The sequence below is a fragment of the Aquarana catesbeiana genome, linkage group LG02 (assembly GCF_042186555.1).
Source record: "Aquarana catesbeiana isolate 2022-GZ linkage group LG02, ASM4218655v1, whole genome shotgun sequence".
In the NCBI taxonomy this organism is placed as follows: Eukaryota; Metazoa; Chordata; class Amphibia; order Anura; family Ranidae; genus Aquarana; species Aquarana catesbeiana.
The window spans coordinates 626,789,217-626,806,341 of NC_133325.1; the positions used below are offsets into that span (position 1 = coordinate 626,789,217).

At 39.6% G+C, this 17,125-nt stretch overlaps 1 protein-coding gene across 4 annotated transcripts in view; it reads left to right on the top strand.

The window, feature by feature from the left end:
- DHRSX (dehydrogenase/reductase X-linked) overlaps positions 1-17,125 on the top strand; it is an 863,646-nt gene that overhangs the window by 827,950 nt on the left and 18,571 nt on the right. The window contains exon 7 of one of the 4 annotated variants that reach the window (XM_073616401.1): positions 4,143-4,166. The exons of the other annotated variants lie outside the window; for them this stretch is intronic. Within the exon in view, the coding sequence (XP_073472502.1) occupies positions 4,143-4,163 (21 nt within the window). The 3' untranslated portion in view covers positions 4,164-4,166. The remainder of the gene's footprint in view (positions 1-4,142; positions 4,167-17,125) is intronic. 4 annotated transcript variants of the gene reach the window in all.

The following is a 17,125-nucleotide window of genomic DNA, read 5'->3' on the forward strand; positions in this document are numbered from 1 at the left end:
CTTGCATAAGATTAACACATCAAAGGGTCTTCAGCTGTCCCCTTGCTATGTTAAAATTCATTTGGACAAATCAACCATTGTCAATTGAATTCTGGCCTGGTCAATATTGACTGTATGTGTACATACATATAATAATGTCCCACATAAATCGGTGAACATATTAACACATATACAACATATACCTCAGGAGATGTTGAGGGATTGATCTGCCATCGATGCGAAGGATTGGCCGTGTATCTTCGTCCATTTGGCCGATGTCCGCAATGTGGAGAGTACTTGTTTGTGGTAGAGCAACCTACCACGTCGCCCCATGCTTATCGGATGGATTGGGCAACAGGTATCGCCACAGTAGAAGCTGCTACTGCTACAGAGAGAGAGTGACAGGCCGCCACTTTGCCTGTCGTTACTGACAATGTTCCAGAAGGAGACACTGCTGCTGTTGTCTCATCAGGGGACATTACTTTGGTTTGTGCGTCCACTACGCCTACTCCTGTTGTGCCTACTCAAAGGAAGGTGGGCTATGTAAAGGCTTCCCGCGGCCGTGGTCGAGGCCTACCCCAGAGGTTACCTGGACCGGAGCTACCAGAGTCCACGTCAGGAACGGGTAAGCCACTGTTGGGGAATATGTCCGGGACTGTAAATAAATATTTGCCAGCGGAAGAGTTGGGAGATTCGGAAATAGAATCCATGTCGGATCTTTCCGGTGATGATGACCTATTTGAGACTATGTCACAAGAGTTATTGTGGTCACAAAGTGAGGATGTTGCCTCCGCTATGACTTTCCCTGAATGGACAGCCCTGAGTTCTGGGAAGACGTCACCCTGTGTGGAGCCGCACAGTACTATTGATGGGACTTTGCCAAAAGTTGCTAGTTCACTGCACTATGGTGAGCAAATTATTGGATTCCTGTATACCGCCTGGTATGGGGAGAGACAGATCTTTGCCAAAACTTGCCCGCTTACAGAGGAAATTGAACAAGTGTGTGGTGGCAGAGTATGGTTTGGAGTTCCCCTATGTGCCCCGGGATATCATGCAGGAGATTTAAACTAATCGGGAACTTTGGTACAGTGACACTGTTTGGGACTATTTGTCTGTACCTAAGCCCTTCAGAAAGATTGGATGTTCTGTTAAGATGGATGAATGTTTTAACGGATGCTTTGAACATTGGAATTTCGGTCGGCACATCTATGCTGACAAAGTGGTAATTTGCAGGCCGGGAAAGGACAATGTTGTGTACTTTATTACCACAGTGGATAAAGAGGGAAAGACACTGACCTTGCCAGATCCCCGGTTTTACTGGTAACTATGGACAAAAGAACTTTGAAGTTATTTAGCTAGTTAATGTCAGGGTACAGAGATCTGCGTGGTCAAGATCTACATATTCTGTTCAGTGTTTAAATCCAAGGACTTCCTTTTGCTAGCTGGATTTTGTTTCATGAAAAAAAAAAAGAGAAGAAGAATTTTATATAGGGATGGACTCCTAAATATTTTTTTTTTTTTTTGGTATAGGTTATAGGAAGAGAGTCTCATTTTTAAATGAGGCTTTGCTCCTAATGTTGTGTAGGATACATATGTGTGTTTAACTATGTTTCCTTTTCAGGGATCATCGGATCTTATATTAAGCTGGGAGGCTTTTCAGCTAGTTAGATAGTGAGGTTGTGTACAATCATACTATGGTTTTGTTTGCGGATGTAAACATAATGTTTTATAGATATAAGTCTTATAGTGTCTTTCACTGTCCCTTTCTCTCTCTCTGTCTATCCAAAGTTATAAGAAACTCAAATGCTTACTCTCAGGCTTGGGAGTTATTGTCACTGTTTTTGGACAGACGTTGGGGACAACATCTATTGTAGTGGGGGGAGTATGTAGCGCTGGTAGATTTGCAATCTACTGCATGTTAGGTAAATTTAGTAATTTGTTCGTTAGAAAGGTTAAGTTTGCCTCTGTTCCAGCTTGGCTGACGTTGTGTGTGTCGCTGTTATCACTGGTTACTGTTGGAAGGGCAACGTGTTGAAGCGTATGGATGCTCTTCTGTCCTGGAGACAACTCGGTGGAGGTGGTCCTCTGAGTTGCATTCTGGGCGAGGGTATTTATGGGACAGACGCCATATTTTGGGGTTCGTTTTACAGCCACCTCCTGGCCGACAGGTATGCATTAAGGAGCTACCTCATGTTCCTCCATTCCGGAGGCCCACAATACTATGGCGCAGGGGTGGGTCCAGAGGCTTGTCTGGGGCCTACCACCATGGCCGAGGAATGGTCCTGAGCTGTCGGTCCTGTGTGGCGAAGCTGGACAACCAAGGAGATCCCAGGGGAGGACCCGTCTTGGAGGGATCACGCAGCATGCTGGTCTATAGAGGGGCCTGGTGACTCGGTTGGAGGACGTATCCAAAAGCAACTATACAGCATAGTGTTGCCGGGTTGGCTTAAAGGTTCAGGCACTGTGACTGACATTCATTACAGAAAATCTGATACATCCTGTGGCAGAGGATCGTACGGATTTTGTTCCCAAGCAAGTCTGTGGCAGAGACTTTGATTCGTGCTGCGTACTGGCTGCTGGGCTGGTGAGAGAGGCCTATCCAGACGAGCAAGGAGTGTGTCCCACGAGGGGAGCGCATTCCATACAATATCTGAATTCTACCCGAACATTTGTTAAAAGAACCCTACAAAAGATGTTTGAGTTTCTTCTGCAGTTTCCTTTCCGCCTCTTTCCTGCTATTTCCTAAGTCAAGTGTTTAATAAAGCTTTGAAAACGTACTCCAGTGTTGGTGCATGTGTCGTCCAGAGGTAAACTCAACGGAACCCTAGACCCGGTGGCAGTGAAACAGAGGGAAGCAGAGTGAAGGTAACAGACCCGCTTAAACCAGCAGCTCCACTGAGAGTTATTGCTACATCACCATAATTTGCAAATAAATTCTTTCAAAAATCAGACAGTGATTGTCTGGATTTGTTTCCACATTTTGTCTCTCATGGTTGAGGTATACCTATGATGACAATTACAGGCCTCTCTCATCTTTTTAAGTGGGAGAACTTGCACAATTGGTGGCTGACTAAATACTTTTTTGCCCCACTGTACATAGATGGCTGCAACCCCAATCCAAGCTGCAGTTGTCCCCTGCTGGTTCTACACTGAGGATGGAGTGATCAAAGACCGCTGATCGCTCAGTCCTCGGTATTCAGTCTACTGGGAGCCGGTGACTGTCATTCACTGGCTCTCTGCTCTACCCCTTCAGTGCGCTGGGCTGTGGAGGGGGCGGGAGAGGCTGGCTTAGTCTCCCAGTGGTATGCTGAGAGGCTTAGCCAGCTGTCAGTCCAGGCATCTGGGTGGATCCCAACAGTAAAGTCAGGATTTTTCCAGAGCCTGGACCAGCTGGATGATGTCAGCTGACAGTGGGTTACAGGAGTGTGGAACAAAGCACACTCCTGTGATTCTTAGGAGTAGAGCCAAAATGACTTTGCTTCTAGCATTCTTCTTGATTGTAAAGCTTAGTTTTTTTATTTTTCCAAGTAACAAACATGTTATACTTACCTCCTCTGTGTAAGGGTTTTGCACAGAGTGGCCCCGATCCTCCTTTTCTGGGGTCCCCCGGCAGCACTCCTGGCTCCTCCTCTTCCCGAGTGCCCCCACAGAGAGCCGCTTTCCATGAGGGCACTCGTGCGGGCATGCTACCAAGTCCTGCTGCTGCATCCATTGACACAGACAGCAGGACTCAGCCCCGCCCCCTGTTTTCCGTGTCACTGGATTTGATTGACAGCAGCGGAAGCCAATGGCTCCTGCTGCTATCAATCTATCCAATGAGGACTCGAGGCAGCGGCTGGAGCTGCTGTACTCGTCCCGTCGCTGGAACGATCAAAGAAATAGGGGGGGTGCAGCACAAAAGGTTTTTTTATCTTAATGCAGAAAAAACGTAAAGTTTTACAACCCCTCTAAGTTGAAGTTTTGGAAAGTTGATATTTATAACATTGTATTGGATAGTGTAACGCAATATACATGATAATAGAGGACAACTAGTTGAATTGATCACTTTGCTGTTATAACGGATGATATCATGCCAAATATTTAACTAGGAACCAAATGATGGGGTTATGGGACTGCATCTCTGAATAATTATATTCTTTTCCTTACTGAACCTGAAATCAAAGTGGACCTGCTGTATCACATGACATGTGAGTAAGACTATCAGTAATTGTACCTTGATTCCATATTTAGATTGCAAAAAAGTATCACCTTTTGTAACTGTCTTGTGTATTTGTGGTTTGCTATTTGCATATAAATAAATCTGATAAAATCCTTATGATTTTCTTGGAGCTATTTTATTCCAAGCATATGTAAAGAAATTATGTGCAAATAATTTGTGGAAATATACCGCCTCTACCTCACATTACTCTGCGCCGAGAACTACTCCGAAATCCACGGTAGTGAACAAAAGCAGCTACTTAAAATGATAAACATATATAAATAAGCAATAAATCATAAATAAAATAGGTGCCAAGTCTCTGATTCCTTATTGCAGCAGCGCTATGTGTCAGATGTCAGGACACATTTAAATAAGACCAGTGGAAAAGAAGATTTTAGGAAAGTTCAAAAAAAGCTGTAGTCTGTGGATATGAAGAGTTTCTTTCACCAAGAGTAATCACCGCGTAAGGGGGTAACCCCCAGTGAGATTGCACTCACCACAATTCCAGCAAACACAAGCCTTTATGTTGTTATCTTTGATAGCTTTCCGTCTCCTCTATCCAACCACCAGATGTCACTAGCACTCTCGGTTAATATTGTATCATACATAGGGGGAAAATAAAATGTCCATATAGCGTAATATTGCTAAAGAAATTTTATTTATTTAACATGCAAAATAACTCCCTCCTTATAAAACTGCGTACCAGATGTACCATGAGATAGAGCATTTGTAAAGTGCACTGTGCCTGTATTCCCGTCTCCCGGGAGGTTGTCAGAACGCTCGCTGTATACAGCTGGTTACTCCCTTCCTGGTTCCTTTCCAGTGCATGGAACGCACACGTCACTTCCGGTAGATTACGTCTCTGACGCGTTTCGTCACTTCCGGACGTCGTCTGACGACGTCCGGAAGTGACGAAACGCGTCAGAGACGTAATCTACCGGGAGTGACGTGTGCGTTCCACGCACTGGAAAGGAACCAGGAAGCGAGTAACCAGCTGTATACAGCGAGCATTCTGGAACATCTCCCGGGAGACGGGAATACAGGCACAGTGCACTTTACAAATGCTCTATCTTATGGTACATCTGGTACGCAGTTTTATAAGGAGGGAGTTATTTTGCATGTTAAATAAATAAAATTTCTTTAGCAATATTACGCTATATGGACATTTTATTTTCCCCCTATGTATGATACAATATTAACCGAGAGTGCTAGCGACATCTGGTGGTTGGATAGAGGAGACGGAAAGCTATCAAAGATAACAATATAAAGGCTTGTGTTTGCTGGAATTGTGGTGAGTGCAATCTCACTGGGGGTTACCCCCTCACGCGGTGATTACTCTTGGTGAAAGAAACTCTTCATATCCACAGACTACAGCTTTTTTTGACATAGCGCTGCTACAATAAGGAATCAGAGACTTGGCACCTATTTTATTTATGATTTATTGCTTATTTACATATGTAAAGAAAAGCCAAGCTTTTAGTCTTTTTAAGTGATAGAACCTTATACAGTAGAACTGGTACTTATCAGACTTAGTCTGGTGTAAAAGGTATGGGAATATATTGGGCGATCAATTGGGGGTCTAAAAATGTAAAAGGATTAAGAGCACTTGTCTTACATGGATTTATCAGAAATAAAACAAGTTTATAATAAACTGATGAAAGCAGCCACAGCATTAAAAGGTTTGAACACCTGCAAGTGATAAAACAAATTATATACTTAGTTAGGCCAGGGAATATTTTTAAATATTTCATTGAAATTTGTGCTAAGAGTCAGAACATGAAATCCATAAAGTTGGCATATGGATTCAATAAGATTGCAATAGTGCTTCCTGTTTGTGTTTCAAGGAGATTAGCAATTAGTCAAATATGATATTTGGTATGCACACCCTATGATGCCATCTGTTGCGAGGTGATATCTCAACATTTTTAAAGAGGAGGCTTTTGTATGGGAGATAAAAATTAATGGAATAAATAAAGATCAAATACAAATAAAACAACTCCAATGCTTGCAATGCTCATTCGCAATTTTGAGACAATTTTATTTACTTTCAACCAGACAGAAGAAAAACTGCCAGTTTAAATGTATAAAACATTGTTTGTCTAATGAAACTATGTGATGTGTGGCAATAGGTTGCCCTGATCCGTTTTTTGTTTTTTTTAATTAAAAGCCAATTAAATGTAATTGAAATTACCTGACAATTGCCATGCTTTGAGTGGACTGCAGCTTTGTGGGTTGACCCTTTTATAATTTACAGAATTTAAGCCCAACCCTAACTGGAATATATTCTCTTTCTCGTCCATTGAGGGACACAGAAAAACAGTCAGGTTATACTGCCACCTATAGGAGCCTGGGACATTGGCAAATGTAAAAATCGAAAAATTGTTAGCCAGTCACCTTGTAATACTTTCTCTACTCAAAATGCCTCAGTTTTCTCTTGTGTCTTAACCTCCCTGGCGGTTTTCCAGAGTGTGGCTCGGGGTTAAAATTCACCACCATGGAGGGCAGGAGGCGGAGCCTAGCAGAGCAGACATGCATTGTTAGAGCTCCACACCGCTGAGGAGAGAAGAGAAGGACAAAGCGGAGCCTGCAGGCTCAAAAGGTATCCATTTGAACCTTTTTGCCCCAGGGAACAAACTGTGAAAGTTTGGGCAGGAAATATGGTACTGGGAGGAAACCGTGGCAGAAATAAAAATCACCTCACAAAGAGCTCTCACTGCAGCTGAAGCAGCTCCAGTCACCTCACAAGATACAGCATCAGGGCGCTCTTACAGGCAGAAAATGTCACAGCAAGACTCTCCATTTGAGTCAGATACAGAACAAATCCTCTCACAAACTTCTCCACAAGCCTCCTCAGTATCCCCAGTAATATTATTACAATTTGAAAAGATGCTTCATAAGGCTTTAAAACAAACCTCAGACCAAATAACAAAAAGCCTAACCAAAGAAATAAGAGAGCTGGGAAACCGCACCGCAGCCTTAGAAATAAAAATGGATGAAATTGAAATTACAACCCAAGAAAATATAACAGAATTGGAACAATTAAAAAAAGAAAATTTAATACTTCAAACTAAGCTCGAAGTTTACGAAAATAGAGCCAGACGTTCAAACTTGCGCATAAGGGGAATACCTGAAACTGTGACAGACCTGCAATCTACTATTACTGCTCTATTACAAGAACTAAAGCCAGATATCCCTATTGAACGTTTAGAACTGGACAGAGTACACAGAGCCCTCACAGCCAAAAAGAAAGATGGACCCCCACGTGATATAATCACAAAATTTCATTATTACAGAACGAAAGAACAAATACTAATTGCTGCAAGAGAAAAAAAGGAACTTAATTTTCAAGGACACAATTATCAAATTTTTGCTGACCTATCCCAACTTACTATTACTAAAAGACGATCCATGAAACCCCAACTAATGGAACTGCAACGCCGCAACATTATGTATCAATGGGGCTTCCCCTTTTCAGTCAGATTTAGCTACCAAGGTACAATTTACAGAAGCAGATCAGCAGATGAACTACAACAAACCCTTTTAAAATTAAATCTGACAGAACCCACAAGCAGCAACACTCCCACACGCAGAAGAATGGCGTCATCTTCACCTTCAGGCAGCACCCAGAAAATTTCAGAACAAAATGGGAATCATCATTCTCACAAAAGAGGCCGTTATGCCACATCATCCATGGACCAAGAAGATTCAATGGACTGACATCCTAATTCCTGATATCTCTTCATATATTATACTAAGAGATGGTTCTCTATAAAAAACCTATATTTATAACTGAATGTAACTGCATTCTGATAGTCACACACTGTGTGGGATCATGTTACATTCCAGTTATATTTCTTATTACTTCTGATTCATATAGCCTTAGAATATATAAGTGAAATAAGGAAATTCTTGTTCAGTTATATATTATCAGGTAATAACAATAGATTTATTACTTTTTAGGACAAATATGTTCAATAATCCAGAAGTAATGGAAGCTTTTTCTTTCTTTTCTTAAAACAAATATATTATTACCTAACTAGTTCCTAGAATTATGTTTTTGTTTATTCTAATCTGAAGCAATACAACCTCAATTTTATGAATTAACATATCTAAACAGTTACATATGAATAAAATATGTAATTGTTTACTCTAAAAGGGTTAAAATCCCAAAATAATTCAAACTATCTTCATCAATACCAAAGTTATTAACAGTACCTTTCTAACTGAATTATTTAGCCTAGGGTAAGACTAACCATATACAACCACCCTGGAATAAATAATTTCAACAAAAACTATATTCTGCACTCCAATTAATGAAACATCATTTTGATGTCTTTTGACATAGCACTTCTCTCCTGTAAGCGGAAGATCCGTGTACCCCCATTAGCCCTCCTCATTCTCCCAACCATATTATGTGGGAGTGTGACGAAGGCACTTATTCCTCTGAGAGAGATATTTATTCTCTTTCACGGGTAAATTGTGATTACTTGCAAAAAATAATTTATACAATGTATCATCTAATCTCATATGTTTTTTGTTTACTCTTTACTCCAGAATTCACTGGTTTCTTTTCTATCTATTCATCTCTTCAGTCCACACAGGTTGATCTGCGCAGTCAGCTCTGCATAACAAAAAGTAAGTCAAAACTATTTGATCTATTGCCATGGCACCACTGAATATACTTTCCCTGAATGTTCAGGGAATAAATGTCCCTCAAAAAAGGACCAAAGCCTTCCGTACTTTCCATAACAAGAAGGCTCACATAGTATGCCTCCAAGAAACACACTTCACCAAAGATTCTACTCCAAAATATATTTCTCCTTTTTATCAACAAATTTACACGGCTTCTGCCTGTACCAAGCAAAGGGGAACTCTAATTGCATTTCACCGATCCACACCATTCACCTTATCATCAGAAATTAAAGACCCAGAAGGTAGATACCTGATACTCATGGGTTATATAATGGATACAGCAATCACAGTGATTTCCTACTACGCTCCTAACAAACAACCTACACCATTCCTCTCACATATATTACAAGTGATTAATACACACAAAATAGGAACAGTGATAATGTGTGGGGATTCGAACCAGGTCCTCCTCCCATTTCTAGATAAATCACCTTTTACACCATACAAAATAACCTCTAGATTACCTTTTTCTCAACTTCTTTCCAAATACAATCTGGTAGATTCATGGAGAGAAAGTAACCCAATGAAAAAGAAATTCACTTATTTCTCGCACCCTCATCAAACCTTCACCAGAATAGATCATATTTTTCTAACAATAGGAATGATACCAGAAATTATTGCATCAGATATAATTCCGATTCCGTGGTCTGACCATAATGCAGTATACACTACTATAGCCTCAGCCATACCAAAAGCGCATGACCCAACGTGGTACTTACCGGACATAATGCTCAAACACCCACTACATCAGATGGCCATTGAACAAGCTTTAAAGGAATACATATCAATTAATAATACAACAGACATTTCCCCAATAACACTGTGGGAAGCTCATAAGCCTGTCTTGCGTGGTACAATACAAAGACAAATGGCACTATTTAAACGGGAACGCAAAAATCTAGCAAAAAAACTAGAGCTCAATTTTAATGCAGCCTACATATCATTTCAAGATAATCCATCTCAGAGTACAAAATCTCATCTGGAAAAATCTAGATTGGAATACGATCTATTTCTCACTGAGTCAGTTGATAAATCCCTCAAACGCTCCAAACACAATTTCTACATGAATACAAACAAACCAGGTACATATTTGGCTCGGGCATTAAATTCAACTAACAAATCTTTCAAACCAATACGTTTGAAATTATCAAAAAATGTTTACACTTGTAATCCAGTTAAAATAGTCCATAAATTTCACTCACATCTCGCAACTTTATACAAGACAAACAATGAATTTAATCCTACAGAAGCTGAATCCTTCTTCTCAAAAATAACCTTACCTGAGTTATCTCAGAATCAAAAAAGCAGTTTGGATGAGCCTATAACTATAGATGAAGTTGCTAACGCCATAAAAGACCTAAAACTTAACAAAAGACCAGGCCCAGACGGCTACTCGGCTTTATACTATAAAACATTCTCAGAAATACTCTCTCCCATTCTCACTGAAACTTTTAACAAACTTCTAGATGGACATTCTTTTCGGCAAGAAACACTAATGGCAATTGTTTGTATGATCCCAAAACCCCTTTCTGATGATACTTCCTGTGTGAATTATCGGCCTATCTCTCTGTTAAACCTCGATATTAAATTATTAGCAAAAATAATAGCAAAACGCCTCAATAGCATTATAGGAAAATTAATACATAGAGATCAAGTAGGCTTCATGCCAAATAGACAGGCAGGCGATAATATACGCAGGGCAGTGTTATTGGCACATATTGCTAAAAAACGGAAAATCCCTTTATGTTTTCTATCTCTCGATATTAAGAGGGCATTTGACACAGTATCCTGGCAATATATGCAATATTCATTACAAAAATGGGGTTTTGGACCCCACTTTTTAACATGGATCAAAGCATTATATAATAAACCCAAAGCCTATATAAAATATGCTGGATACAAATCTGAAGCCTTTAATATCGAAAGAGGTACCCGACAGGGTTGCCCATTATCTCCCTTATTATTTGCCCTTATACTCGAACCCATGGCCCAATACATCAGAACAAACCAAACTATAACTGGCATTGAAGTAGGAGGTATTACACACAAATTATGTATATTTGCAGACGATATATTACTTTTTCTATCATCACCACAGGTCTCTGGTCCTAACTTAATACCAGCTCTTAATGGATTTGCAGCCCTGTCCGGCCTTATGATTAATCCTAAGAAATGCCTAGTGCTTAATATTTCACTCACAAACATGGAATTGATCCCGGCTAGGGCTGCACTCCCATTCACATGGGTAGAAAAATCAATCCCATATCTTGGAATTCATTTAACAGCATCTCATTCTGACTTATTCTCAACCAATTATCCTCCTGTATTAAGACAGATCACAAATCTAATAAAACAATGGTCGCAACTTCCTTTATCCTGGATAGGGAAGATTAATGCAATCAAAATGACTATTCTACCCAAATTGCTTTATCTATTCAGAGTCCTCCCTATTCCAATTCCTTCCTATTTTTTGAGAATAGTACAAAAAAGAGCAACTTCGTTTATATGGGGATCTTCTAAACCACGTATACCTATACACACACTACATCTTCCCAAAAATAAAGGAGGCCTGGGATACCCTAATTTTACTAACTACTACAGAGCAGCACATTTGGCCAGTCTGTCCAAATACCATGCAAAACAGGAAATCCCATTATGGGTATTTATAGAGGCTTCAGAAAATGACCCTCTATTAATATCAAATTTATTATGGCTTGATCCTAAAGACCGCTTTAAAATTCATAATCCCATAACTAAACACTTCTTATCTCTCTGGGATAAACTAAAAACCAAATATCAGTTACAATCTCCACACAATCCTCTCCTTTCTTTTATCAGAAATCCGGCCTTTTATCCGGCATGGATCTACCCAAATTCTTTTAAAGCTTGGACAACATCAGGCATTCAGACACTAAATGACTTCATAGCATCTAAATCATTCCTTTCATTCCCATCGCTTAGAGAAAAATATGATCTACCAAACTCTGAGATATTTAGATATCTCCAAATCAAAAATTTCTATACACCATTCCTAAAGGGGGATACACCATTATCCCAATTATCCATTTTTGAATCAATCTGTATAAAAGATCCATTTGCTAAAGGTACAATTTCATCACTTTATAATCAATTATATGGAGTAGCAAATCTTAATAGACCCTCTTACGTTCAGAGGTGGGAGGAGGACCTGGGACGAACTTTAGAAGACACGGACTGGTCTAATATATGGCTCACATCTAAGTCATCTTCACCCAACATCTTGGCACTGGAGACAAATTATAAAGTCCTAACTCGCTGGTACCTTGTACCCGCTAGAGTGGCAAAATATTCACCTAATACCTCAGCTCTTTGTTTTCGAGGATGCCCAGAAATAGTCACATATTTACACATATGGTGGACGTGCCCAGTAATCCAAACCTTCTGGAAGGAAGTCTTCGTGATTGCATCTAAAATATTTAAAAAAATAATACAACCAGATCCATATTTAACTTTACTTAATCTAAAACCGGAATGGTTAACACTCTCTCAATTCAAACTTATGATCCAACTAATAACGGCTGCAAAACAAACAGTGGCCAAGGCATGGAAATCTCCTACATTGGTACTAGCAGAAACAATTCACAGAATGAATAATACAATGTCCCATGCTAAGATGGTAGCCATCGATCAAAATCAAATTCCAAAATTTGAAAAACTTTGGCATCCTTGGATAAAACAACAGTTCCAGTCAAATTTCAATGACTCTGTCCTGTTGCCATGGTAACAGATTAAATGACTTACAGAGACACCTATTCTAAGGCTTCAAAGAGAACTAAAAAGAATAATAAACTGACGAGCGGGACAACCTTGTGGACCATACCTCTACCTTTCAACCCTTTTTCTTCTTTCTCTTTCCTTTTCTCCACCTTACGATTAAAGCTCATTATCAGAATTTATTTGACCTATATACACTCTACTTGTAAACAATATGTATAGTATTTATAAATCATTTAAATACCTACAAAAGTAACTAAGGAAATGATATATATCTTTAATTTAGGTTTACGTGAACCCAATGTTTAATATTTGAAATCTCATGATATTTACCTATATAAACCCTACTGTAAAACAATGAGCTTACTTTATAGATCCTTGTAAACTTACTTTATGTATCTTTATGTATCTTTATAACATTGTATACTCAATAAACTTCTTTTGACAAGGAAAATTCACCACCATTAGTGGTAACCCCGAGCCACACTCAGGATTGCTTTGCAGGATCCTGGTGCGGTATACTTACCTTGTCCCCAGGATCCTGCGATACCCCCCCGCGGTGTCCGTGGGCTCTGTCCTCCGCCCAAAGCCTCTCTGTGCCGGGCTCCGTTGTCTGCGAGTGTCGCGACACACAGGGGCAGAGCCTGGCGGCAAATTCAAAAAAGTGAAAAATCATAATACATACAGTACACTGTAATCTTATAGATTACATTACTGTATGAAATTATTTCACATCCCTTTTGTCCCCAGAGCTTTGTCCAGTGCCCTGCATGCAGTTTTATATTATATATACTATTCTTTCTGCCTGGAAACTTGAGATTGTCCATGGCAACCAAAAAGTGTCCCTTTATGTCAAAAGTGGTTTTAGACCAGCTAGAAAACAGTGATAGTAAATTAGAACACTTGCAGAATTGAGCGATAGTGAATCGTGGGGAAATTAATTTTATTATTATTATATTATTATTTTTTATAATTATTTATATTTATTTATTATATTATAATTTATGATTTTGGGTTTCAAACTTCATCATACCTGGGATATCTACTAGACTCTTGGTGGACAGATTTAAGTGTGTTATTCCTAAGGCCTACAATATAAAACGCCAAATTTCTATGAAAAATAATTGTACCGCTTTGAGACGCAAAAATCTGACATAATCATACTGCCAAGGAGGTTAAGAGGTTGGATGCCTTTCTTTCAGTTTTATTGAAAAAAAAATATTTTTTGCTTGGCTTTCTTGTTTAATGGATTTTGTTTATATATATGTCATTCTGCACAGAACGGCCACCCTGTAGCAATAAATCTGCTATAGAGTGGTCGTGAACTGGATAATCTGACTGTTTCTGAATTTCTGTGTCCCTCAGTGGACGCCAAAGTAACTACAAAAATACTAATTGTTGGTTTTGGTTAGAGTGAGGTAGAGCTGTAATTTCTGTCATGTTTGATTTTTGTGTCTCTGTTGGGGAGATTTCACATTACTTCCTCTCCTGGTGAACATACAGGGTGTGAAATTGACTTGGGCAAAGAGACAGCAATAAAAACCTGACAGAAATTCTCACCCTTCTCACCTTTGTTGAGAAAAAAAATTGTATTACTGTTTGTAATCCCACTGAATAGATATTAGATATTAGATTAGCCGAATTTCTGTGTCCCTCAGCGGACCACAAAGTAAATACAAAAATGCTATTTGTTGGTTTTGGTTAGATACCTAATGGAAATTAGATACCTAATGGGAATAGGTATAGTAATAACAAACCCAGCAGAGACTATAGCCTAATATTGGTAAATATGGGTGCACAGTAGGGTTCGTTTATAATTCTTGGAGCAAAAGCAAAGCTGCTGCTTATATTAAGACTTCCATTTTTTAAATTATTTTTTTTTCTTTTTAACCCAATATTTTACATGAGTTCACTCCAATCAGCCCTGTCAAAATAGAAAAAAGTGTTTTTTTTTTTTTCGTTTTCTTACTTTTTTGTCTATGGATTGCATAAAAAAATACAATCATTTTGCAAGAATGCCTAGGTAACATAGCATTCATATTCATTTCTTTTTTTTTAACCCCTTGTATTCAGGTGATGTAAAAAAAAAAGAATTTTTAATGCTTCTTTTAAAAAATTAAATCAGGCTATTGCAGCGCACATGTGTTGGCAAAGAACATGATGCCAGAATAAGAGAGCAGAGAGATGACCTATTTACTGTGCTGCTGCTTCATCCTTGTCCAATCAGCAATCTGAGGTTGTTTCCATGCGCTGTTATAGTCCCAGCCCTGGCTGTGCTGTCTGCTGTGGAGCTGCTGTTATCACAGGAATGGCTGCAGAGAATTACACATTATTTGGCAGGTAGAACCGTTACCAGATAAGTATTGCACCTTTGTATTCAGCCTCTTGTAGGCTTAACAATGGGCAGTAAACAGTTTATACCCAAGATTCCTATGACCTTGGATAAACCTGCAATATTAGCAGCTAGAGAAAATAATGAAAATTGTCTGTTAGCTCTGGTGATGTGTGAACATTGTGAGAATCCCTCGCGTCCGCCTTTGTTTCCCTTTCCCTTCTTATAATCCCTGTGGCTTTCCTCTTGGAAAGGATTTTGTGCTCAAGAAACACTGCAAGCTAAATCATAAACCGTCTGCATAGCGCAGAGTAAGACCAACTCTATCAAAAAATATTGAAAGCATATCTTATGATCTTTTATCATTTTACTTTACATTTAGAAGATAAATTATAATGGAGCAAGCTTTTACAATATCCAGTATTAATCCCAATCAAATCAGAAGACAGAACATGAGTAAGTCCAAAGGAGTATAATTCCACTCACCACTCATTGAAATTGACACTTATCCTTCCCAGGGGTCTAGCACTAAAGAGGAAATTGTTTTGTATATTACAAGTTAAAATATAGCTGAGTACTGTCCGTGTTGGTTTTTATTGGCAATAAAGGTTACATTTTCACAATAAGCTGTAGGAATCTTTCAGGTTTCGAAAGTCACTACTCAAAGCACTTAAAACACTATCCTCCACCCATAGTTAAGATACACCTGCCATAAAACATTGTGTAAGCTGCCATTGTGGACCTCTCTTTTGTGGATGTTAATTCTCTATCTGTCATGATGACACTGTAGCATCAATCCTTTGAATCATTGACACAACATAGGAAAAGAGAATTCTGACACTTTCCTGCAATTCATTTACACCATGCTTGTTCCGAGTTTGTAAAATGATTGCAGCCAGACTCCAGGTTGCATGGAGTTTGCATGTTCTCCCTGTGCCTGCATGGGTTTCCTCTGGGTACTCTGAAGTTCTCCTATACTCCAAAGACATGCTGGTTGGGTTAATTGGCTCCTGTCTAAGTTGGCCTTAGTATGTGTATTTATGAATATGAGTTAGGGATCTTAGATGGTAAGCTCCTTGACGGCAAGGACTAATGTGAATGTACAATACTTTATACATGTAAAGCGATGTGTGCATTGTCAACGCTAAATACGTACCTGTAATAAATAAAGGTTGACTTCTTTCGAGAGGGAATGGCCATGCAGAACTGGCCAAATTTCAATCCATCAATGGCCAGCTACTTGGAGAAGTACAGCCAAAGCTTGTTTGTGGATCACAGGAGTGCAGATGGTTTTGCACTCCTGCGACCTGTTTTTAGCAGACAGAGGGCTAAAGTCCGCTGTCTGCTGACGTCACAGAGTCAGTCCAGGCTCAGGCTAGACCGGCACCTGGCTCAGCTTCTCAGCGAGCCACTGAGAGGCTGAGCCAGCCGCTCCTGATAGTCACCAGCCACTCCTGATAGTCACCAGCCGCTCCTGATAGTCACCAGCTCTCTGCTCAGGGCGCTGTGAGAACAGAGCGATGTTTGATTGCTCGGTTCTTAGTGTTAGAGCTGGCGGGAGACAGATGCAAAACTGGACCGATGCTGCAGCCAGCTAGGTAAGTATTATTCTCTTTTAACCAGTTGCTGACCAGCTGCTGCAGTTATACTGCAGCAAGTTGGCTTGGCTATGCGAATCGACGTACTGTTTCGTCGGTTCATGCACTGGCTTTTGCTGGCGCGTGCCCGCCGCTGGAGGCGAGAGCCAGAATGGGGATCTGTCAATGTAAACAATTTAGAGGTTAAATTTGTTTTTTTATATATTTTTTTGGATATGTATTATAGCAGAAAGTAAAAAATATTGTTTTTTTTTCAAAATTGTCGCTTTTTTTTGTTTATAGCGCAAACAATAAAAACCACAGAGGTGATCAAATCCCACCAAAAGAAAGCTTTATTTTTGGAGGAAAAAAAGACATCAATTTTGATCAAATACCACCAATAGAAAGGTCTATTTGTAAGAAAAAAAAAATCAATCTTGTTTGGGTACAGCATCGCACGACCGCGCAATTGTCAAGTAAAGAGACGCAGTGCTGTATTGCAAAAAATGGCCTGGTCAGGAAAGGGGTAAATCCTTCTGGGGCTGAAGAGGTTAAAGAAACAAATAAATGCCTGAGGTGTCACAATATGCAGAA